Source organism: Mastigoproctus giganteus, chromosome 8 (assembly GCF_048544385.1).
Source record: "Mastigoproctus giganteus isolate SK-2022 chromosome 8, ASM4854438v1, whole genome shotgun sequence".
NCBI classification, from domain to species: Eukaryota; Metazoa; Arthropoda; class Arachnida; order Uropygi; family Thelyphonidae; genus Mastigoproctus; species Mastigoproctus giganteus.
The window spans coordinates 71,729,899-71,756,817 of record NC_143582.1 but is presented as its reverse complement, the minus strand read 5'-3'; the positions used below and the strand labels follow the sequence as shown (position 1 = coordinate 71,756,817).

Sequence of the window (26,919 nt, the reverse complement as noted above, 5' to 3'; positions counted from 1 at the left end):
ATATCACCCTTTGTGCCCTTAAAAGATGATATATGCTTTACGTCATTAACTTTTGCCCCTGGCAGACATACCCTGGTCCTATTCCATCTATCCTTTTTACACAACATATTACCCGTCTCCCTGACAATAGTCACTGGCAATAACTAGCTCCTGTGGGACCAGTGCCTTCTGCCTTGGGGCTTGCCGCTGTGTTGGTTGATGTTCAAATGCAAGCTCATTCAGTTGGGCCACTGAGAGCTTGATGGGCCTCTGCTTTAATATGAGTTGACTATGACTGAGCTCATGTGACTGCTAAGTGCTGTTATTTATGTTTATAGTCTTTGAATATTAGAAAAGAACTTTGACAGTCCTCCTCAGTAACAACAAGAGTTTAGACCTTAAGATTGCCTGCATAAATAAGTATAAGTTTATTTGACTCATGTATACTATATTTACCCTTTGGTAAATAATGCCCAGGGCAAGCAGTTTATTACAACCCCTAATTGCTTTTGCTCCTGGAAGAGTTTATTAACTAAATTATAATTATTTGAAAATAACTGATATTACCATGAAACAAAACTCGACACACGGGTTAAAAACTAAGTGGAACTTACTTTTCGAGCCTTTGTCCCACCAAAATACATCGTGGTCAATATCAGATTGAGCTTACTGCTGACCTCATTTTCAATTGACATTACCACCAGTGATGAGAGACACTCATTTGTCATTGTGGACTAAATAGATTTTAATGGGTTTTAATTTTAAGAAACTTCTTTCTGCACTGGCAGTCATTATTCGTAAGGTCAGTAAAATGCATAGTGCCACCCATATACAGGTAGCCTCCATTTACATCAGAGTTAGGTTCCTGGGGGGACAGGTGCAAATGGAACCCTTTATATAATGGAGTCAATTGGAAATCACAGGGTTAGGTTTCGGGCACCAAAAATTTTACCTACCACTTTGCATCAATTGTTTTATTTTATTAGCATTCTTCATAGCTGTAGTAATATTCGATGGAGGCATATTCATAGCCCTACACACATTAGGGCGGCTTTCACCAAATTCCATCCTCTGAATATTGCACTAGGATTCAATGCACTTCTTTTACCAGACATGGCATCTCTTTATTCTTTTAAATTAAAAACTTTATAACACAACTGGCAAAAACTGCACAAATTAAATAATAATATCACTATTATTATTATTTAATTTATTAATAGCACAATTAATAAAAAATGTTAGCGTAATAAATTTCCAACACGTGTAAACAACAACCAACTGAATGGTTCACCACATGGACCTTTACTACCCACATCCATGAGTGGTTACTTTGACGGTGGGAATCTTTCTCGTCTCTGATACGGATGTGCTAATTGCTGATTGGCTCAGATTGTTCTAAATCACGTGAACAGTGCACAATACATAGCACAGTATGATGCCGACAATTTTTGTCTGAAAATTTTAAACTTTCAATTTATAAAAAAATTGGAAAAATAAATAAAGAAAAAATAAAAATGGCATTATGGTTAGTGATCAGCACTTATGAATCAGCGCAAATCGGACCAGTGCAAAAGGAGGGCTACCTATGTTCAAGAAAGTGTCAGTCACATCCATATCATGGATGAATTAAAGAGCTTTTCATGGTAGCTTTTCTCAGTAGGCAGAAGAAAATTAAGATTTTTCAGCTGGTTACAGAGGGTCCATTCCATTTCTATAAGAAGGGTCATCATCAGTGAGGGGGGCTTGTTGTAAATTCATATGTAGTTTTCTGAGGTTATATAAAAATCCACGTATTTTGTTGCGATTTTCAAGCTGTTCAAATCTTTCGTTCAGAGAAACACGAATAGTGTCCATTATAAAGTAGAAAAACTCAATTATGATTTGTCATGCCCCTCATCATCAAACATTTTTCATCTGTGTTTTTATGCATATTCCTTAAAAGAAGTGCAGCACCTTTGAACCTGTTATTTCTGTACCAAAACAAATACTCAAACTGTTAAAGAAGTGATGTTTACAATGATATCTGCTATCAGATTTTGCATCAACTTAGAAAACTTACTTGAAATAAAATGTTGTGCCATATAGTTACTATGCTTCATACCTAATATGAGCATCCCATGAGCCAACTCAAACACATCCATCAGAGCTTAACAGTATGGGTGCAAACATGATCACTCGGAATTTTCTGTTGCTGAGTAGATTCTGAGAATAGTGCATAAATGCACTATAGTATTCCAAAAATGCATGGACTCCATTGAATACTAATGCCATATCTGAAACCTAAGTTTCTGATGCAGGTGGGCACCTACAAAGTACAAATGTAACTTTTGGATTTGTGTGATGAACTCTAACATGAACAACTTTATTTCTGCCCTTTGTGTTCATCCCATCATTGTAGCTTTGGCCCAATTTTCAAATTTCAGAATGTGGTGATATGAAGACAGTTTATGCTTGCTGCATTTACAAGATGAAATTTTTATCATAATAGTACATATGTTGGTATTGCTTTCTTGTTGGCGAAATGTGGGGAGCATAATGGTAAAGTTGATCTTCATGTACCTTGTTATAGTTTCATATAAAGATGTAACTTTGAATATGCAAAAATTGGTATTAACTTACATTTTACATACTGTTTTAGGAATATGTTCTCCCTGATGTGTGGGATCGGAAATCTTTGTTCAACTTTCATAAAAGTGCCCAGAAGCATGACTTTGATGTAAGACATTACAATCTGCTCAAGGATTCAATTTCACAAGTTGAGGATGATTTGAGGAGATTGAGAGATCCATTGCAGTTGCATTTGCCCATCCGAGAAAATACATCTAATGGCAGAACAACAGACCAGATACCCACTTAACCTTCAGGTGGATATTAATTTATACTGTGATCTTTTATCTTTTATTTTGTTTTATATTATGCAAATGAACCAGTGCATTTCACTGAATATATTCAAAGGAATAATGTGGTGATAAAGTTTGTTTCTGAGATACTCAATGTATAATTTTATTTGATTTTACTTTGGGATTACTAGCGATGTTTAATGGCTTTGTAATAACTGTGCATATTTATATTTTAAGAAGTGTCATGAAATCCACTTGTTAAAGCAAATTTGGTGAGTATGCAAGGTTTTTTTTTTTTTTTTGTATATTTGCTAACAAGGCATTTGATTTTGAATCAGCAGATCTTATTTCTTTATTATTTCAACTTAAAACCTAGATAATGTTTTCCTTATTACCAAAAAATGTTTTCCAATGAGAGAGAAACTTTTGCCATTTATTGGAAAACTTTTCACAGGTTACTAAATGTATTGGTGATAGATTCAAGTAACATATTGAACAAGGTGGCACATATATGTTTTAAGTTAACTTAGTAAGCAGCTTGTTAACTGATTTATTTTGACTAAATCTTTTAAAAATGCCTATTGCAGTGATGGTGACCCCTCTTTCCAGCTTGCATATCAAAAATAAGCTGAAACAAAAAATATAATAATTTCACGTCATAAAAGAAACAGACTAAAATTAGTAAATATTCTTTAATGATAATATAAAAAGATAACAGTATTTGTGTTTCTCATGTGTGCTTTGCTGACACGTAATTTTGCACATAGTTACACTTATGGTTTTCACTGATAGATGTGACTGATGGACCATAAAACAAATTTGTCTTCAAATGAAAAATACTTTTTTTTTTTTTTTTTTATAAACTATTTTTTAGTAGTCATGTGCCAGTATAATTCCCCTCTTACCACCCACCATTACTAACCTATCATGTGTCACCATATCCCATAAAAATTCTTAACGATACCAAACAGTCTGTCTGTCAATCACTTGTATCTGTCTTATGCACACACACACGCACAGTTGCCCAATGTGATTGGATGCCAGTTATTATAAATAGTATTAGTAAGGCCAAATAATGCAAGGAAGCAGACTTTTCCTATATTAGCCAAATAATAATAATAAGATAAAAATAAACTGAATATCCAATTCTACTTTGAACCTAAGCAGACTTAAGAACCTAAGCTGCCTCTGCCACATTGGAAAGCAATTTATTTATGTTCAACAATCTGTGCCCATAGGTGAACTTCATGATATCAAATCTGTTATTTCATGAGATTTTATGTTTATGCACCCTGATTCTTGTCTCACCTACAAGGGAGAACAGACTTTTCTCATTCATGTTACTCAACCCCTTCAGCACTCTACCTCAGTCAGATTCCCCCCTCCCTTCCAGATATCTGGTTGTTAAACTTTGTAGTCCATGTCATTCTCATTTATGCAGAAATTTGCACTAATTGCTAATCAGATCAACCTTTTTTGAACCCTCTCCAGAAGGTCAATGAATTGTATAGGTTTTAATAATATATGCCAGAAATCAATAGAAATTATTCAATTTTTGTTGGATATACCATTATCAACAGCATTTTACTCAACTTTGCTGATGCCAAACAAATGTTGTTGTTTGATTGATAGTTGTGCTAAAAAGTTTCATAGTATTCTGTTCTGTAGAAATGGTGTATTGTCATTCTTGTTTATTATTGGATGAAAGAAGTGCTCCATAGTTCCAATGCTACCCCTTCCAGTGAACATTAGTGAGAATTGTTGCCACTCCATCCACAACCTTATAATCCTCTTTGATAAACTAACTTATTCATTAGCTATAGCCTTCATACTTGCACCATAATCTATATCCTTGTATGTGATCAAACAAGTATTTTCTTTTTTTATTGTAACAGATCACTGTTGTTTATTGTTGCACAGCTCCAAGTGTGAATAGCTACTTGAGTGGCATTTTAACAGTTTTATTGCTTCCATTTATTTTACTTTTTATATCTGTATTGTACAAATCTCAGTTTCAATGATTTACTATTTAGGTGGCTGGATGATTGAAGTTATGTTAAGCAGCAAAACTATGAGCTTAATAAAAGAGAATGGGCCTGTGGCACTGGTTTCCATAGTTTGCAAAAGAAGAATACAGTAGAGCCAGTAAATACGGTAATTAAATTAATTTTAATAAGGCAAAGAAGCTTTCAGGGTCGTTTTTTTTTTTCTTAATTTATTAGTTAAAGCGGTCCCAGCCAACCAGTGGCAACCCCGCTCAGATGCGCACTCTCCCAGAAATCTGAGCATGCATTGCTTATTTAGTTTATTCCATTCCTGTTTTATGTTATTTTTACTTGCTGAGGAAGGGGTTTGTTACCCCAAAAGCTTCTTTACCTTATTAAAATTAATTTAGTTACCATATTCACTACTGTATTCTTCTTTTGCAAACTATGAGCTTAATATTTGTGAGCTGCTGATGTATGGTTCGGGTGAGCAGAGTAGTCATCAGTGATAGCAGCAGTTTTTCTCTTCTGCACCAGTGCATGGTATTATTTCTTACCATTCCTTTGTGTGCCTTAAAGGTTAAAGTAACTATGTGAGGTATAAGCTAAGAAATAACTTATACCTCATAACACAGAAATAAATAACACTTTACCACTTGAATTACACTTTATCCTTTTCTAATAGTTTACTGATAAGAAAAGGATAAAATTATTACAACTTTGTCCTATCAGTCCCATTATCTTAAAAGTGAAACATTTCTTAATTCCATATTGAATTCTGTCTCAGGCCAAGTTTTGGGTTCCACTTAGAATTAATATAAGGTCAGTTGTTAATGAGAATGATTAACCTGACATAAAAATTGACTGGGTTTTTAAGTAAACATGTTACATCATTGCAGAACAAACCATGATGAGTGATAAAGAAAAATAATTTTTTAAATATAGTGAGGGTTTTTTTTTTTTTTTTTTTTTTTAAGAATGAAATCTTGAAAAGATACCATCAAATTATGGAGAATTGATAATTGCAAAATGGGTTATATTTTTAATTTAACAGACATCATTGATATATATATATATATCCTCTTAGAATATATAAATCTCCTCTTAGAATATATATATATATATTCTAAGAGGAGATCCTGTTGGAATGGGTGCAGAGAAGAGACAAGAGTACTCCAAGGGCACAAAAAGATATTTCTACCATGAAAGATTTCAGTTCTGCAAATTGTAGTTAGAAACTAGGCAACTGTGAGGAGATCTGATTGAAGTGTTTAAGGCTGTAAATACACTGAGTAAACTAAATGCTGATAGCAATCTTACTATGTCTTAGACAACACACATAAGGAAATATAAATTGAAAAATGGATGGCTGCAGTATAGATGTGGGTGAAATTTGCTTATTTTTATTTTATTTATTATTATTTTATTTTTTTTTTTTATTATTTGTGGGTGAAGTTTGAATAAATTTATGAAAGTGTAGGGTGTTTTTTTTTAATGCTGCTGTATATATGATGCTTGCTTCCTTCCATCATTTGCTACTACTAATAATCAGAAATAAAATTACAAATTATCTGAAGTTATATGAGACCACTATTGTCATGCTTGAATTACAAAAGTTCTTCCTATGCTAGTAGTGGCAGTTTCAAAGATGTAGCCATTATTAAACCATTTTTTTGATATTGAAAAGCTATTATTTTTCATAGCAGTAAACTTTTTAATTATATATAGGAAATTGTGCATTTAGTTTATATGCATAGCTTTCCCTGAGTATTAAGTAAAAATGATTTCATAGGTCAGGTTTCATATAATAGGAAAAGACATTAGGATATTCTATCCAAAACATAATTTTGCTTAAATCCTTTGTTGCATTTGTTTGTTGGCATTCAAAAAATGAAATCCAGTAACTAATCAAGCTATTTGTTCCTTTTTACTAGAACTGATAAATAATTGCTGTTGTATTTAGTTGACTACTGACCAATTTCATAAATTCTTGAATCTGCCGTTATGGTCTTTTATTATTCATTTTGCGTGTGTATATATATATCTCACTGAAATTATATATACAAAGGAAGATCTTTAAAATTATATATATAGTTTTTTTGACATATGTGCATGTGAAAACTATAACATTTTTGTAAATGTTGCTACTGTTAATGTTTTTTTGTTTTTTTTTATCTGTGATACATAAAGATGCTTTATCAGATGTTTGTTGTTTTAATGGATTTTGAAGGTTTTAAGAATTGTCACTGATACTTAACGTTATTCTATTTGTATAGTTTAATATACAAATATGAAGCACTGTTCTGTGATGTTGTTTTTGTGCTTTGTATATATTATTTTTTAATGAAAGGTTATGAAAAAATAAATGGAAGTGATCTAGCATTTGCATTATGATGCACTAGTATGGTTAGAAAAATTCATATAATTGTTTAAAATTGCTTTTAGTGTAGTCAGACTGTTTTGATTGTTACAAGATGAGCTAAGAGCTTTCATTCAGTCTTTTAATTTACTCTTAATGTAAATTTATGGACTTGAAGTTGCTCTTTATTTGTATCTAAAATTTAGTGCTGGAGTAATATCAGGTAAATTTATAATTTTTAGGTTAAAAAGTAATTTTAAAAAATGGGAAAATAGTTTCTCTAAGTTGAGTGATATTTGGTAATATACAGATTTTGCATGTAACGTTTATACAGCCAATAAATCTTTGCAAGTGCTTTTCTTAGAAATTACAAACAGATTTAGCATAGCTTCATTTAGTGTCTGTACTTTTAATTTTGTTAAGATGATAATTTTTTAAGCATACTCACATGAACACGCATGCACTTGCACATTGTTACATTATTATTTGAAGTTCCAATGATTTAAAAGCTCTCATATCTTCTAGCTGCCACCATTTTAACTGATTACTAATTTTGGCAATGAAAGTTAATTAAATTAATTGTTTCATTACTTTTCAGTGATAGCCAATTTGTACTGTTAGAAAATGAATTTTAATTAATTATCATAGCATTTTAGGATTTGATATGATATAAGTTAGAAGAGCCTTAAAGATGGCACTTTAGCTATTATTGAGATGGCATGACATGAGAGGTGAAACTGAAAGATTACAGACGGCAGTTGGCGGTCAACAGACTTTTTCTTTATCTAAGTCAGACTACAAAATTCAACTTTAAAATGATAATACATTATAATTTTTTAATACAAAGTTAAAAGGACCTAAATTTTTGCATTTTGCGATAATGAAGTCTATCAAAAATGTCAAAACTTCATCATTTGCAATGGTACATGATTTTTTTTTTTTTTTTTAATGAAAACCTTAACATGGAAGATATTAGAACCTATAGGACTGTGTGGGCTTGAAGGTTGAGAAGGCAAAAGAAGATATCTGCTGGCATTAGACATGATTTTCTGCAGATTGTAATTTTCAGGACATATATATGGGAAGGGTGGTTGTTCCAGAATGGAAAAGTGGAAGTTGAAGAAAAATGAGGAAGAAGAAAAGTTGGTTCTGTGAGTTTGAAGCTGGACAGTAAAAGGATGCTGACTGGTTGCATTAAGAGTTCAGACTGGTTTGGAAGAGAGAGGGAGAATTATAGTAGCCAATTCAGTGCCCATGGAAAAGGCATGTAGCAGAAATAGAACATCAATGAGACAGAGTGGAAAGACTTTGTAAGAGATGGGTCATAAATTAACATAACTGCACGCTCTTTTGAATTGAGTCAAGAACCTGAGAGAGGTTATGGAGGCACCATTCCAGATGTAAGAATATTTCATGGTAAGACAGATTTGTACAGTGAGTAGCTGCTTTGAAGAAAAGCAATGTTGAGAGCAAAAGAGAAAATTCAGTTTTTTAGATGGAGAGGAAGCAATATTTTTGATGTGCTTATACCAAGAGAGATTAGAAGTCAGGTCTAATCCCTAATAAGACATGTGATCTTGCCTAGAAATCTGAGTGTTGTAGAAGATAAGCATAGGAGAGAATCCTTTTTGTGAGATATAAGACAAGACTTAGTTTTAGAAGGATTGAAATTAACTAAGTTATCCTTTGCCCCATTGGAGAATTAACTAGAGATTAGCATTTAAGGAATTGGTAGCAGTTATTGGAGAAGTTGAAGCTGTTTGTGTGGGCAAGGTTTCTCAAACTGGAAGGTAGAATGCAATATGCTCTCATCAGCAAAACTATGGATAGGATTTCTGATCAATGAAAGAAGGTCATTAATATCCAAGAGGAAATGAGTGGGAGAAAACTGGACTTTGAGGAAGGAGTTAGAAGACAGAACTGCCTATTATCATGCACAGTGAACAGTCACAAAGAGTGGATACCCAATTACAAAAAACAGTTGGCAAACCATAAGATGGAAGCTTATTTAAAAGACTTATGCCAAACATGATCAAAAGCCTTTGAAATGTCAAGAGCAACTGCTTGAGTTTCACCAAATTTTTCCATTGAATTTGTCCATTTATGGATAACATAAGCTAGTATATCACCATTGGATTGACACTGACAGAATCCATACTGGCGATCATTAATTAGATGAAAGGTTTCCAAAGTTTGTGAGTTTGCAGTTAATGGATTTCTAGATGACTTTAGAAAGAGTAGAAGTAAGTGCAATTGGGATGGATTTATCACTCTTATTAGGAACTAGCTGGATATGAACAAATTTTCCGGAAGGAAAAACACCAGTGGAATAAGAAAATGTAAAAAAACAACAACGCGAAACAGGAATAGGCTCAGGAGCACAGGTTTTGAGAACAAGTGGAGAAATACTATCAGGACCTTGCATTTTTTTTTTTTTTTTTTTTTGGAAATAAATTAAACTTTAATTAATTAGGATTATACAAAGCTTTGTATTAACCATACAAGATAACAGTATTTCTAATAGGACAGAAATGAACTTTGTAATATATATTAATTAAATTTTGTAATAAACAAATATATAGAAAAAACTATCCTTTGGCAGGTAAATATGTGCTTTGTATGTAAATTAAGTTTGTATTAACGAGATTCTACTGTGATTAATATATATTAACCTTTCTTCCTATACTCTAAATGTACTGAACTATATATGCTAACCAAGCTGGCTCAATAATAATGGGATCAACTTGTTTAATTTTTTCAGCAGTCATAAATTACATACAATCTCTAGAACCTTTCCATGACTTCTTCCCAGAGGAATTTGTTCCCTGATATCATTCAGAGTTTGAGTGGCACAAATTGCTTTGCATCAAATTCTATGTTAGTTTTTTTACTAATGAACTATTTAACATTATCTATTTAATACAACTTCAAAGACTATGCAACTAAAAAGTAGTGTTGTTGGGTGTCTTTTTTTGTACTTAATTTACAATTGCTAGAGATTCAAATTGGTGCACAGAGCCATGTGTGGAACTTACAAACAGAAAATAAATGAGCATAAGTAAACTTCTTTTGGGATGGATGTAGAAGTTTGTCCAATCTTTTGATTTATCTGCCATGTCTTGAGGCAGATTTTCAGTAAATCCAGTGAGAACAGATCTGCAAGAAATTCAGTGAGAATACAATAATAATGATGTTATTCTAATAATAATAATAATGTTATTCTAATGTGGGAAATTTTGGAATTTTTTATCATGCCAGTGCCTGGAACTTTGGAACGACAGTACTTCTCTCACTTGACACTGCATTTAATAAATTTGGAAAACTAATTTAAAATTACCTTGCATTTAAAAATTTGGAATAAAATTACATTTTGATTTTATCCTCAATCTTTGTTGGAGGTCAAACAATAACAGTTAACTGCACTGAATCATATATTTCAATATATTTGAAGTATATGCTTTTCAAGGAAGCCTGAGACATATGCTGCACCAGCCAAAAAAATTCCCTATATATATATAATAGGTTGTAATGATATAGTGGAATGTCTAATAATAATATATATATAATGAATAATAGTGGATTATGGATCTGAGAAACTGCTAGTAATAGCAGAAGTCCAGCAACCATAATGAAATATAAGTAAATAGATTAAATAAGTGTATGAATAGGAGTGCTGACCTGACAGGTCAGCACTCCTACTCATACACTCCTACAGTGGAAAAAATTAAAAGTACCTGAAAAATAAAAGCAGATTGCCTATAAAATTAAATGAAAATATATAAATGGTGATTAATTCTGCAGTTCCTAAGTTTTCAAGGGTCGGCAGCCAAAACAAATGGAAGCACAGCAGTAAGCAAGGTCTCTGTTTCTGTTATGATGTATACGTAGCAGCCAGAGCAAGTGGGCAAACATATGTCATAGCCAATCCAACAGAGACCAAAAATAAATAAATAAAATAATAATACTAAAATAAGGTGTAAAAATAAAGCTAAATTCAAAACCAATTGATTCCAGTTAAAGAAAAAATAGCAGTCAGCCCCACCCGAATATTAGCAAAGAAATCAAAATATCAGGATGAAAGAGAATAGTCAGGAAATAACTTACTATCAAACTGCTCAGTGAAGTGAACATAACAGGGCGAAAGTTCCCAGCATATAATTATAATGGCTAAAGCAACCCTGAGTGTAAGGGAGAAGGAATTCAGGGGGTGTGACTTGATCAAATTCAACGTACAAGTGTGACAGGGGAGTAGGCAATTAAACAAATGAGCGAGCAAATGGGGAGAAATAACTAGACAAACAAAGTAGCATAGAAAGCCTCTAAACTTTGTAGTAGAAGAAAAATAGAAGTGATAACAGAAAAATAGTATCTCAAATATTGCTTTCGACCAGCCTAATCACATGCACGAGATATAAGATATAATGTATAAGAACTGCAAAAAGTAACTTGAAGGGGAATGTAGTGGTGCTCGGGCAGTCCAGGATTGCATAGCCCATACCTGGACCTATTTTAGGTATGGTCCAGGGACCTACTTTATATTCCTCATGTGTTTAAGTCAGTAATGGTATTGTTATTACAAATACGCGACAGAAAAAATTCTACAAAGAACAATAAAAATGACAAAACAGTTAACAATACTAGACAAACAAAAACAAAAGACCCCCTTAGTTAGTCAATCCGTGGGCACAGGCTTTCTACACTGTGAGACACGACAGAGGCTAGGGGGTATATGACTATACATTATATACAGGCCTGAATGTAAAAAGAAGAAATCAGCCAGCAATTATGTTGTTAATGTCAGTATTGTTATCAATAAGTTTTTTTAAATTTCAGGATATTCAGGGCTTTCTTGAAATGATGGTAAAGGAAGGCTGAAGGGAAACTATTACTGAGCAGCTTATTGTGGAGTAATTTGATGTCTAAAATATTTCCATTTTTGCATAGGGGTTTTCCATTTAAAATATTTCAATTTTTGCATAGGGGTTTTCCATTTAAAATATTTCAATTTTTGCATAGGGGTTTTTTCCATAGTAGCTACACCTGTCAGGTCAGCACTCCTACCCATACACTTATTTAATCTATTATATATATATATAAAACTTATGAAACTATTTAAATACTTTTATGTTTCACAATATATCAAACCAGAATTTGTAGTCTTGCCCTATATGAGCTACTTTAAAAATAAACATGATCATGAGATACAGTTTTTTACAAATATATCTTAATTTTAAATAAAATACACACATTGTACAATTATAATTTTTACCAAAATTTTTATAAAAACTTGAAGTAAACTTAAAACTAAGCTGGGCAAGTATTTAATGAGAATTCTGACACTGTTGTTCTGTTTAAAAGTATATATTTTTATTTACTGTAATCATTCAAAATATGCTTTGCTTAGCATTTGTAGGTCCCTGTTTTAAACCATGGTGTTAATAAGGTCATAAACTGTAAATTAAAAATCTATATGTGTAAATCACAAGTCCCTTGTGGAAATTTTTTCTGGCACATTCAAACGGTACTACAAGTGCTGCCATAATACATATGGGGTGATTAATATATTCAGTATCTCCTTGAGTGATCAATATATGAGTGTAAAAGTAAAGGCACATTAAATTAACTGCTCAATTCTGTTGGCACAATGATTGAATTCTGGGCATTATTAGCAGCAATGCTTCATTTTTTGTTTATAGCTTGGTACACATTTTTATTTGTTTTTTGCTTGTGTCAAGCTTAGTTTATTTACAAAGAATAAACTTTTTGATAATTTTGAGTTTTGTTCCAATTTACAGCTCAGCCTAAAAGTAAATATTTGCTCCTAGTTATGAATTTTCAGAATGTTGTAATTTCTCAACATTCCAAAAGTAACAACACATTGACTGCCTTCTCTCAAATGTAGGTGACTCCAAAGTAATCTGAAAGTTGCATATTTTATTTATGCAGATTGCTTTCATTATTTCCCCCAATTCCAAATCATCTCCAAGTCAGAGGTTTTGAGAAGAAAGTAGCACCGATCTTGCAGTACAAAAGAATGAAAAATTTAAATGTTCTGACTATATGCTGTATATGTTCTGAGGCTGAACATATGATTGGTTAACCTAGCTTAGCTCTCCCTTTCATCCGGGGAAGGGGGGTCAAAGGGAGAGCTAGGCCAATTATGGTACTGCTGGTTTGGATGGCTGGAGATGACATCAAAGACGATGTCACACCTCCAGTCAGCCAACATAATTAGGGCTTACAATACCAGCCAAAAACCAGTATTTCAGTGTTTTTAATTTATGAAACTGGGATACCGGTATTAATACTGGTATTCCAAAAACAAACTTTTTTTTTTTTTTTTCTCGATAAATTTTTATGACAGTTAGTGCAATAAAGTAAGGAAAAACAAGTACGGTAATTACTTGAATTAAAGTTTTAAATAAACATTTATTGCAATAATAAATATTCTGAAAAAATCATAAAATACAGTTATTCTAAAAACAAAGAAATACATATTGTTACTGCAAAGTTTAGTTATGTTTAAGCATCCACACTACCTGTCCGAATAAAGTGAGCTCTTAAGAAACATAGCACGCGTTCCTTGAATGGACCGGGGTTCAAGCCCGTGACTACTAAATACGATAAATATTTGTATTGACGATTTATTGTGAACTCTACTGACTTGGTTGTCGTGCCGGAGTATAAACAGAAAATTTATTTATTTATTTAAAATTGATCTAATTTTGGTACATATTTAATTAGCGGCAGAAAACGCCCTTTCTGATTCTATTCTGGTACTAAGATAATCGTAGACTACGATTTAGTCTACTATGTAGTTTACTATGTGAAAACAGTATTAAAAATTTCAAACACAATTAGGGAAGGCGTTGAATTTATTGTACTTGTGGTAGAGTGAAACAAGTAACCTGAAACTATAAACCAACACAATTCAAAATTTTGTGGCAGGTCATCTGAGAGGTTATTGCACTTAGTTACTCTGTGGAAACCATAAAAAATTGTTTCAGAGATGATTGCAGTAAACATTTATATATATTTAGGAAGGTAGAAAACATTTCAGCATTTTAACTTCCAATTAACAGCTAAGGTAGATTGTTATTTTCAAAAGTCACATGTCAGGTTACATTAGACATTTAATTAACCACAGCTACAATATTCTTTATACATGCATATCCTTTCCCATTCTTGGGACTTGGGGTAGTTTTATAATATTTTATAATTTTTAGCATAAATAGTAATATGAAAATTATCTTGATGTTATATAGACATAGCTGCCAATTTCTGACTTTCAAAAGTATGGAGATCAGGCATCTGTAAGCAGAAGGTAAACAGGAAATTCTTCTGAAGTCCATGCAACAATAGAAATTAAATTTCACTGACAATATACATAAAGGATTGTTTTTGCTTTCAAATATTAGTTTACCTAGTTATTTACTGTCTGTGGATTCCTGTTTGGATATTCTATTAGACGTCATCTGATTTTGATTGCTTCAAGAAAGATATTTGTTGCAGGTTTAGCTATCTTCAGAAATGTTAAGTCAAAGTTTTGTTCATAACAATGGTTCTAGTGTCTTGACGTGGCTGACAGCCAAGTCAAGGGGTATTTCCAAAACTTTACAAGAAAGATGTAAACTGAGTTTTTGTTTTTCTCACCTGGCTCAATATTCTTTCACACTCATCATTGAAACTTTGGATAAATTTTATATTCAAGTTTCCTTTTGTACTTCTCAGTTCCCCAATCAGGGACCATAGTACTTCATTTCTTTCTTTCATAATACCATTCGGTGGCTTCTCACACAGAAACTAACAGAATTGATAAATAAATGTCTGTTTATACTCTGGACAACAAAGGCCAGAAGAGATTACAATTTCATTGTAACTGTTTATTGCAGCTAACAGTGGGTTGTGCACTATTGGTAGCAGCATATGGGCTTAATCTCTCAATGTGTGAATTTGCATCCACACACATTACCCTAGTACAATGCTGAAAAACAATTGCATCATCTGTTTCTTTATCTTTAAAGACAAAAGAAGTGCTGGAAACTTGTCCACAAAAAGTTTGAAATTTGAAAATGATGCATTGCCAGTTTGAAATTTTTGCTTCCTCGGCATTTATAAAACCATTTTTCAGTGGGAACTTGTGCATCATGTATTCACATACAGCCATAAAGTACTTCCTCACTGATCAAAAACACAATCTTCGCTTGTTTTAGACTCTCCATGACCTTGGAAATAGAAGTGCCTATGATTAAGTCAGAATCATCCTTCTGGTTTAGCCTGATATAGTAACCAAATTCTAAAATTGGAAGTAGAAGATTTAAAAACTATTGATATACTGAAGAATGTTATGTACAAATTTATTATATCTAGATGTAATGACCTCAGTGCACATGAATGTGAAGTATGAATGGTATTGAAGAGTTTTTTGGATATTCAAGCATTGCCATGACATTTAAAAGAAACAAGAAAATTGTTTTATTCAAGCCAGAAGAGGGAAAACATGAATAGTCTTTCTGCACGAGTGAGGATAAACATCCCTAAAATTATCAGCTAGGTTGGCCTGTTTAGGATTGCTTTAAACAGATATTTGCAATTCATTTCATTTTCTTGGGAAGTTCATTAATTTGTCTTCTCTCAACATATATTTTGGATGATTAACTGGATTTGGAAATGAATCACTGGCACTCATTAGTGATTGTACTTTTCAATTTGGTAAATCTGAAAAGTGTGTATATGGCTCAGAGGTTACCATTCTAGTTGCACATTTAATCAAAGACAGCCTGTCTTTGATTATCAGTGTGCTTCAAAATCTTTTTTACTTCAGTGGCATACATCAGTTGTTTAAATGTCTTTTCTTTTAGCACTTTCTCTCTGCATAGTACTAAATGTCTACCAAGTAGTCATCCACTTTTACAGGAGGGCATGCATCTCCCTTTTCAGCACACAAATTAATAAGTTGATGAGAACAGTGTATTACAATCAAGTCCTCCATCTCCTCTTTTAATACCCTTCCTACTCCAGTTTTTAGAGGCCTATCATAACAGCCTATCATTAGAGGCCTATCATAACATTATTAACACTAAGTTCCAGGTAGTTTTTTTGAAGAGGAATCCCACATGCTTTAATGTTGTCCAGAAGATTATGTTCAGTGTTGCCCTGTGTAGGGTCATCTACTGATGGTAGAACTGAAAGAAATTAGCTTTAGATTTGATGGCTGTTTTTTTTTTTTTTTTTTTTTTTAGGTCACCACAATGGGATATAGTTTGGAATCACTTTGACTACTGCCATCACTGGCAGTTGAAGATGGTTTATTTTTCAGAGCCATCACTACCTCTTCTTTTCCTTTCAGTGCAACTTCACTAAAAATCTCTTATTTTTGTTCTTACACAGCCATATTTTTTGCTATTGGGAAATATGTTTCTGAAAAGCATACATGTGTGATCAGCACAACTGAGCGAAGGATCATGTGCTATTAAAAAAGATGCAAATAAAATTCGGCATGTATAACGTCACCATCTGAAATGCTACATCTATTTTTGCATTTCTTTCTATTGAATTCATGCTGTTGTTAATACTTATTTGTTTGCAGATGCCTAATTACACTTTTCCTGCCATTTAAAATTGGAAAACCACAACATAACATTTCAGAAACATATATACAAGATTTTCCACATATACATGGAAAATCTTGTATATATGTTTCTGAAATGTTACATTGTATTTCTTTGTCATCTTAGCAAAAGACCTTGCTAATTAGCCTCACTCTATATAAGTACTACGAAGTGATTGCACACATAATAGAGAACAGTACTTCATGTTCTATTTTGCAGCATAGACTACGACAGAACATCAATAGCGACTTGGTTAATGCAGTTTTTTCAAAAAGACACTTCATTGCCAACTATATTACTACAGTGAGTTGGAGAACTGTCAAATTGAGTAAAAAAGATTCTCTGTTGTAAATCCATAGAGTTGGCAGATATGTATAGAGAAGTATAGCAAGCTATCTGAACCTTTCAAGTTTCTGTAAAAATTATAATTAAATAAAATTGTCTATTTAATGAAACCAAAAGATGTGAAATGGCGAGAGGTCATTTAGAGAAAGGATACCAAACTGCCCAGGCATCAGGCATGGCATCAGTTGTACTACGAATAATCTGTAAAAGCACATTTGTCATAACATTTTACATTTTTATTCATAATTATGAAATATAATATATTATAAGCACTTATTAATATAAAAATTTTTGTACTGTATAAATCAACCAGTAGGGGTTTGTTTGTTTGTTTGTTCTCTCTCCCTCCCAAGCTTTTAAGGTTATCAGTGGGATTTAATAATACTTCAGATATCTTAGCCCTTTAAGTTCCACATCAGTAATGTTTTAAACTTGGTTGCTTTAGCTAATCAAAAATAAAGTGATAAAATCAGCCGTGCAATAATAAAAAAAGATTTTTAAATATATCTGCATAAAATTAAAATTACTACACTAATATTTCTCAAACAGTCATCTTTTAAAAATGGCTGTTTTGAGAGAATTAAAAATTAAGACTTTTTTTTAAAAATTTGGATAAAATTAAAATTGTTACATCAACATTCTCAAACTGATACAGAGACAACTAATAGTATTCAGTTCCCAGTGATTTATAAAGCAAATATGAATAACTAAAAGAATCCCCTTTTACATTTTATTTAATTTACTTTTAGTTTCTGAATTCATATTTTTATGGGATTACCAATTTTAATATTTTTAAATTCATATTTTTATGAATTAAAAATATTAAAATAAAATACTGTAACCCGTGTTCAGTTCTTATTGAAATGAATCAGTTGATAGAAATTTTAGAACTAATTCCATTCATTTTACATTGAAAGAATATATAGTTTTTGAATTTTCTCTAAAATCATTTGCATTAAGGATATTGTTCTCATTAATTAGGGGTGATAATGCTATAGTGTAATCTTGAAATAAGGAACATTTTTCTTGCATTGTGACAGAAAAAAATATAATATTGGAGACTTCATAAAGAGGGACTATAAGTAACTTTTTATTTTTACACTGACAGCATTAAAATAATATTTCTTGTAATAAAAGAACCAGATATATAATAATCTCTTTTTTTTTTTAAATAAGTTCCACTAAATTTTAAACAATCAATTTCCTGCTTAGACAGCAGTGTGCTGCTATTCAGTTAACTTGCTATGTAATTAACAGGCTTACTAATATTCATAATGCCCTTCCTCCTCCAGCCCTTTTTGTATTCCATGTGATAGTCATTTCTTTTATTTTGCAGTTGCATTAGCAGGTGACTGCAGAGGCTTATGTTCATTGAGCAAAGATTTCTTGAAATTTTAGCATTAAAAAAAGTTTTTTTTTGTTCTATTCAAGTTAGTAACATATGAGGCCAGCTGTTCCTCATCTAACTAATAAGCTTAACATAGGCTCAATTCATAATGTAAAATCTAACATGCTTGTACAACTGTGGCAGCACACTCCTGAATTAAGACATTAATTTGAAGACTTTGAGAAGTCATGCTGTGGTCCTGAAAGGGTTTAATATGTGATCATGCCACCCATCTAGATTTTTAACTGTATTTTAGATAGTCACTAACTTTGGGGTGGGGGGAAGATTAAGGTGTTATTTCTAGATTAGTGAGTTTTGTTTCAGTATTATATTTTGATATTACCTTGTAAAGATGCAATTGTCATGAGCTTGCAATATACTATGAAATAAAAATACTTTAAAAACACTTTGTGAACTTATTATTATAGTGAATTGATATTTTTGAGAAATAAGATTATTGTAATACTTCATTTTTACATCTGTAAAGCATAAATTACTATACAAATTGCAATGGATTTTAAATCTTGTATTTCGATCATACTTGTGATCTGGATTTTGCATGAATGTTTTGAACTTTGGCTTTTATATTGCCAGTAAATTGAATTTGTAATGCACTGAAACTTCTTATTTTAAAATGATTAGCATGTTTGTGCTAGTCTGTATTTTATTAGCTAATATTAAGTAGTTGTACTAAATAAGAAGAAATATATATATATTTATTTATACATGGTAAATATGTACATGAAAACTCTGTGTACTCGGGGATATATATCCCAGAATACATAGCTTTCAAAGATTTTTTGCACAGAGCATAGCCTTGCCAGTTACTATGGCCATAAAAGACACAAAAGGACAGCTGGACTGACATGGTGTACCATATGGTTTCTCATTTTATATGTAGTCCACAAAGAATGCTGAAAATTGGCTGTAGTTACCTCTTTGAAGCTTAAATGAAATTTCCTTTATAGTATATGCTCTTTTAATAATTTTTAATAGTACAAATTCCAGGAGCACAGGTATATTTTATTGGCGGTCTAGACAAGGTTCTACTAATAATTGTAGATCTGGTGTGTATCTTGCTTTTAATGTAATGTTCAAAATAGCTTAAATGTTGCTGAATGGGATCAAAATCTTGTGATATATCTTGGTGCCATATCTGTGTGTATATATACAATTCATATAAAAGAACAGCATAATTTTAAACACAGTTATCATCTATAAGGTTGATAAAAATGCCTACTACTGTAGTTGTGGTTTGTTGTAGCAGAATAAACTGAATGAATTTTAATGTTATTCTTCTGCATCTGACTTAGTAATATACTGTAATTCTGAAAGTAAAATATTGCAATATTTTTGTGCCAAATTCAATATAGTTAAATATTTTGATGTATGGTCTCATTATTTGTTATAATTCTGTATGGGAAGTATCATTTTTAGGCAGACTGCACCCTTTTTCCAATTATGTTAGCTATATAATTATCCAGCTACTTTATTATAATCATTAATATTTACTAATTATGTATGTATATCATAAGTTACACTTTCTTTCTTTCTTTGAAACATGTGCTCAAAGTTCATGAAACATGTTAAGGTTTTATATCAAAATTACTCAAGAACATTAATCAGTGTGTATTGCTTGTATTCTGAAAGAAAATGTAATTGATATTCATGCATTCTAATTAGTTATTTGTATTTCTGATTAATTGTTTGAATATGGCTGTTAACCTGCCACCTTAGACAGAAAACAATTCTGCATTTAAAATGGTATGTTTTGTAGCAATCAAAAATTCAACTTCTTGGTTTTTTTTTTTTTTTTTTTATAAGATGTATAACACTTTAAAAATAGAATATTCAAATACAGATTTATATATATCAAATCAAGGTTTAACCTATGAGTTAATTTTGTCCTTGTCATTCTTTCGTGTGTGAGTGAGATATTGGAGGAAACTAAGTAAATGTAGTTATGTTCCTCATATGGTGATATTTATTTGAAATACTCATGCAATTTGTATACATATAAAATAAAAAATTGGGTTAAATTTTAAGTGTTACCCTATTGAACTAGTTAAATTATTTTCTGAATTATTGTGCTCTCTCTCACCATATGGCACATAATTGATATAAAACTTCTAGAAGACATTTTCATGTTAATATTTTTTCAGAGAAAGAACAGATAAGCATCAGGCAATGCATACTGTACAATTAATTATTTTCAATGAATTAGTTATTCTGTTTTTCTCCCCCTTACTTTTTTCATGATTATCATTACAAATCTGAAAAACCCTCACTGTTTGTTTAATAAAATATACATTACTCTACCAAAAGTATTATGACTCCTCTCCCAGTTTGTAGTGAATGTGTGCAAAGCAAGAACATATTTAAAAGTATGTAAGCAGTAGCAGAGATATCACAAACAAGCAGAATCAATTAGGATAAGGCACTAATGCAATTTCAAGGAGGATTTGTGGTTGAAAAAAGGAACTTTAAAATGAGAATCAAACTACTTCTAGTAGTGGCATGTGATGCAAGAAAGCAAGTGTATGAGCTTATGCAGCATCAGCCAAAAAAAAAAAAAAAAATCACACCATTCCCTCCAAATGCCTGTCCAGTTCCTCCTTAAATTTATTCAACCTATCGACTTCCACAACAACAGATGGAAGTTTGTTCCAGCAATTAACCACCCGCTGGCTAAAGGCAAATTTCTGCACATCTATTCTACATCTGTCCTTTCTTAATTTGAATTTATGCTCCCTTAGGTTCATAATCTGAACAAGTGGAAGGATCCCATCAGAATTCAGCGTGCTCAACCCATTCAACCCTTATACACCTCAATCAGATCACCGTGCAGGTGCCTAGTCTCCAGCCACTGCAATTTGCAGAACTTAAGCCTCTCTTGGTAAGAGGATCCCTTCATTCCCCTCACCAATCTTGTTGCCCTTCTCTGTACATGCTCAAGTAAATCTACATCCTTCCTAAAATGAGACCTCCAGACCTGTACGTAGTACTCAAGGCGTGGCCTGACCATTGCCTTATACAGAGGGACAATCACCTCATTTTCCCTGCTAGCAAAATTCCTATATATCATAATAGTGCAACTGTGGTCGATGAAAATAAACAATGTTGTCACGCATCTTCAAAGTGAGGATGAACAATCGCAGCCTTTTGTTCTTCAAAAATTCGAATTGAAAAAACAGGACCCAACTAATAAGACAAAAACAAAAATATGACATTTGAATTTCGGCTTTACATGTTTTGGAAATAAAGATGCTCCTGATGCACAATGCAACGTATGTAATAAAACATTAGCAAACAGTCCGGCTTAACACAAACTATATTTGGGCTCGGTTCAGGTACAAATCGTAATGAATTATTTCCAAACATTTCAAGCTATTTCCTACATATTTTTTTAGGTATTTAAATTAAAGGATTTTTAGAAAAAATGTGTATTAGTTGTCTGTTGACACTTTTAATTGACCAATAAGGCACACTTCACTAACATCTCCAAAATTCACCGAAATTTGTACTGTTTCGTGGAAATGACCCGATCATGTATTTTTGCTCAGTAAAGTAGCCTTTACCCTTAAGCTGGCATTAAGTTGCAATTTAATTTACATATAGAGTATGATATGAGTCATTATGTTCCCCAGCAATGGGTTCCTTTTTAGTTGTATGTGTACAGTATTTATTAGGTGTGATATCGTTAATCCCTAGTTTCACTACATCTGAGATTTTGCATTGACACGCTTTCAATTCTAAGAACATTCACTTGTAACACTTTTAGCATTAGTTGAGGCATATGATGAAAGAAAGTAAGCTTATACAGCATCAACCAGGGGGAAAAAAAAAAACTTCCCATTTCACCTATCCGGTCACTCCAAATGTTTGTCTAGTTCAGCCTTAAATTTATTTAAGCTATCAACTTCCACAACAACAGATGGAAGTCTATTCTATCAATCAACTACCTGCTGGCTAAAGGCAAACTTCCACACATCTATTCTACAACTGTCTTTCCTCAATTTGAATCTGTGTCCCCTCAGGTTCTTAATCTGAGCAAGCAGAAGTATCCCATCAGCATTGAGCCTGCTCAAACCATTCAAGGTCTTGTACACCTCAGTGAGATCACCTTGCAGGTGCCTAGTCTTCAGGTGCTGCAACTTGCAGAACTTAAGCCTTTCTTCATAAGTGCACCTCATTTTTCCTCTCACCAATCTTGCTGCCCTTCTCTGTTCTAGCAACTCGACATCCTTCATAAAATGAGGCCTCCAGACCTGTATACAGTACCCAAGGTGTGGCCTGACCATTGCCTTATACAAAGGGATAATCACCCTTTTCTCTGCTAGCAAAATTCCTATATATCATTGGCAAAACTCCATGACCTGCTCTGACAGCCCATCTGCACTGCTCTTTCTAACTGCTTCTTTACTATAGCCAATACTGTACTGACCAATAATTTAGAAATACAAGGGTAAGGGGAATACTTACACATCATTCATACAGTGAGAATTGCCAGTGACAGAAATGACAGTTCTATTTTTTTAATTTAAGTAGAGGTGGATATTGATATTTGTTTTGGAATTATAAATATGGTAAATTGAAAATTTATTTAGTTTTCTTTTATGTAATTAATGTTGATAATTATTATTGTTATATAATTATTGAATTTTGAATCTGCAAGTTGTTTTTTTTTATTATGTAACTGCGAAGTAATGCTAGCGATTTTATTTATATAAAAAGTTTCAATCAGGGTGGGATAAAAATCAGTTTGGGGGGAATGAATTTGAAAAACTACTTTGGGCTGGGCTATCTTGAGTCGGGTCAGGCTGTCTAGACTTCGGATTTGGTCGGGTAAAAATAAAATACGTAGGCTCTACCTTACCCTAACAGCAACACTCTTGAACATTGCAAAGTCAACTATAGCTGTTGCAGTGAAAAGATGAAAGAACTAGCAGTTGTATTTAAATAGTCAAATAGGTTTTAAAAAAAAAAATGGACAGGAATTGATTCTTGAAGTTTTTATAGCAGAGCTGCTGCTACCATTTCACCAGTAAATACTAGATATCATTTGATGCAACACCTTCCTAGCTTATTGTGCTTGGACCATGAAACAATGAAAACAGCTAATGAGTAGTGAATCACATCACACAGTATTCAGATTAGACAGAAGTATAGATGTGGAGAATGGCTGGCAAATTTTGTCTAACTATTGTGCCCACAACAAGGTTGAGAGGAGGTCATGTTTATGGTTTGATCAGATTCAAGTCTGGACTCTGAGCTAGGTCAGAGTCCAGACCTGAATCTGATCAGAAACCTTTGAGATGAACTCTGCTTTTTATTTATTATTTATTTTATTTATTTTTTTTCAAATTTCCTATGGTAGAATAGTGTATATGTTCAGATAATATCTTAATTAATTATATACATTTATATATAGCATACATTTATATATTGCTATGAAATTGTGAATAACACTTCCAATTATTTCAACTACCACCATATATAATATCTGGCATGGTAAATTTGTAATATACACCAAGTGGCCAGTTCATTAGGTACACCCCAATCAATCAAAGAATTAACTATTCTGTCAGAGACAGGTGTCACATGCCCATATCAGGCTACAAATCAAAGGTAGCTTGATACTAAAGGTGTGCATATGGGTGTGCATGTAATTCAGGTAGAATGGGTCTGCAACACGAGTGACTTTGAGAGCATTTTGATAGTTGGCACCAGACGTGCTGTTGAAATATCATGGACACTGCAACTTTACTGTGATGTTTGCACACATCTAGAGAAGTAGGAATGGTCCAACAACCAGAAAACATTCAGCCAACAACAGTCCTATGATTGGACACAGCTTCTAGAGGGTGAAAAGAATCTTGCAGCCTAACAGACTGGCCACAATTGATCAAATCAAAGTGCAGTGAGGTTAATCTAGCAACAGGTGATATTACTGGGGGCACTGTTCTTTTCAGCTAAAATGCTATGAATACATTGAACACAGATACTTTTCATTTTAGGTGTGGGAAAACATCAGGTGCACTGAATCCTGGTTCCAGTTGTGCCATGGTAACAGCAGCATGAATTCAGTGAACCCATGATACAAAGTGCCAGCACATAAGGCTGGTGTTGATGTTTCTGCTTTAGGTCACCTGATACCAGTGGAACAACGTCTAATGCTACATCCTACTTGAACATTATGATAACTAGGCTCATGCTCACAGTTTATCCACCTATAATAGTTAGTTCTAGCCTGATAAACTGGCATGTTTCAAGGCCTTTAAACATTTGGTAATTGTTCCATAAGCATGAGGTTGACTTTGCTATACTTCACTGTGCTATTCACTCACTGGATTCACTCAACCTTATTGAATATTTCTGGGATGTGTTGTTGTATGGTTTTAGGAGCATCTGCAACTAAGGCCATATTGGCCAATGTATATTGTCTGTAAATCGTGTGTTCTGAGGTCGATTTTCTGCTTGTTTGACAAAAAAAAAAAATCCAAGTTTCCAGGAGAGAGAAAAAAAACATGCTATCCTCGCCTGAGACCAACTAGCTCAGCCCACATTGTGAAAAAGGCCGCATAAAAATTCCTCGTGTCATCAACAGGACTCAAGCTCAGGTCTTTTCCACCCGTGTGGGGAGAACAGCAATCCTACAACTGCTACCAACACGATGGCAGGATGAGGTGTAATAAACTGTTAATGGCAGGGATCTTTTGCCGTCCAATCTGAAGCAGTTGTGGGATGTGATTGAATCTATGTTTCCCAGAGTACCTTCAATGATTCATGGAATATATGCCCTAAAGACTACTGAGAGTTAGAGGTGCTGCTTGCTATTAGGTTTGTGTACCAGATTAACTAACTCACTTTGTGTAATGAGAAAGTTAGTAGTAAACTTTTTTTTTTTGTGAGTGACAAGTCTCAATCATGAACAAATCTAACAACAGCAACTGTGGTAATCTTTGGAGAATAGCCAGTGATGGAGATATTTTTGGATTCTTAACAATGGCATAACTGTTGTTAATGAAATGAATAAATATTTTAGTATTAATAGTGGCAAATTATGTAAAAAAAAACAAGCTTATACAGCATCATAAAAAAAAAAAACAATTTCCATGTTACCTGTCCATCTCCTTCACACTTTGTCTAGTTCTTTCCTTAAATTTATTCAAATTACCTATCTCTAAAACATCACATCGAGGGTTTTCCAAAAAATAAGCTACCCACTGGCTGAAGGCAAATTTCCACACATCTCTCCTGCAACCATCCTTCCTCAATTTGAATTTATACCCCCTACATGTGTATATTCTGAGAAAGCTGAAGGATTCCATTGGCATTGAACTTACTTGATCTATTCAAAGTCTTAAATGCCTCAGTCAGATCTCTTGCAGGTGCCTAGTCTTCAGGCACTGCAGTTTGCAGAACTAAAGCCTTTCCTAGTAAGAGTACCCAGATCCACATCCTTTCTGTGAATGAGGCTTCTAGACCTGTATGCAGACTCAATATGTGGTCTAAATATTGCATTATACAAAATATATCACCACCTTATCCCTGCTGGCAAAATTCCTGTATGTCATCAAGAAACCTCTAGAGCTATCCTAGCAGCCTGTCTCCACTACCCTGAGTGTGGTACCACACAGTTGGTTGTTAGTTTGAGATTATTGCTATCCATGTGCAGTATCTTACATTTTTAAATGTTAAACTTCAAAGCCATTTCTTAGCCCATTTGTTTAATTTTTGTAGATCATGTTGCAGTAGAATACCCTGATTACTGTCATTAACTACCCTGCCGACCTTATCTGCAAACTTAGACATTAAGCCTGATATTGCCTCCTTCAGTATCATTTATGAATACTAAAAACAAAAATGAGACCCAACACTAAATAAACCCTGCAGATCTGATAATAATAGTCCAAGATGAGCCATGCCCATTAATAACCACTCTGTACTTTCCCACTCAGGCATCTCTTTACCCATTATTTTGAAACCCCATATATGTATGTCTACTATATTTTACTACAAGTAAACTTCTACACTTGAATTCTATGTGCTTAATGTCACACTGCTGCAATTTGTATAGCAGTCTTATGTGCAACGATATCAAAAACGTTTTTGAAATTAGTTTTTGCATCTAGTTCCTTTGTTACTCATCATAGTAACCTGTCAGACAAGACTGCCCGTTAACAAATTCATTCTGCTATTTCGGTCCAGATAGCCTTGAATTATTTCTTTATTCAATTTTCCCCAGAAACAGAAATCAACTAACAAGTCTGTAATTATTTGTCACCTTTTGATGGCTCTCCTTTGTGAATGAGAAATGCATTCATACATCAAAAAATTTGCTTACCTCTTTTGCTGCCTCCCTTGATATAATTATATATCCCATCAAACCCAGGTGCAGTTTTTACATTGA

The 26,919-nt window shown here is 33.0% G+C and overlaps 1 protein-coding gene and 1 long non-coding RNA gene across 2 annotated transcripts in view; one reads left to right on the top strand and one right to left on the bottom strand.

The window, feature by feature from the left end:
* The window catches only part of LOC150081624 (calcium uniporter protein, mitochondrial-like), a 150,776-nt gene extending 147,901 nt beyond the window's left edge, over positions 1 to 2,875 (top strand). Inside the window, 1 exon segment of the mRNA XM_090379488.1 lies at positions 2,618 to 2,875. Within this exon segment, the coding sequence (XP_090235614.1) occupies positions 2,618 to 2,836 (219 nt within the window). The 3' untranslated portion in view covers positions 2,837 to 2,875.
* The window catches only part of LOC150081623 (uncharacterized), a 71,926-nt gene that overhangs the window by 17,510 nt on the left and 27,497 nt on the right, over positions 1 to 26,919 (bottom strand). The window contains exon 2 of the long non-coding RNA XR_016547284.1: positions 10,199 to 10,319. This is a non-coding gene — a long non-coding RNA (uncharacterized LOC150081623). The remainder of the gene's footprint in view (positions 1 to 10,198; positions 10,320 to 26,919) is intronic.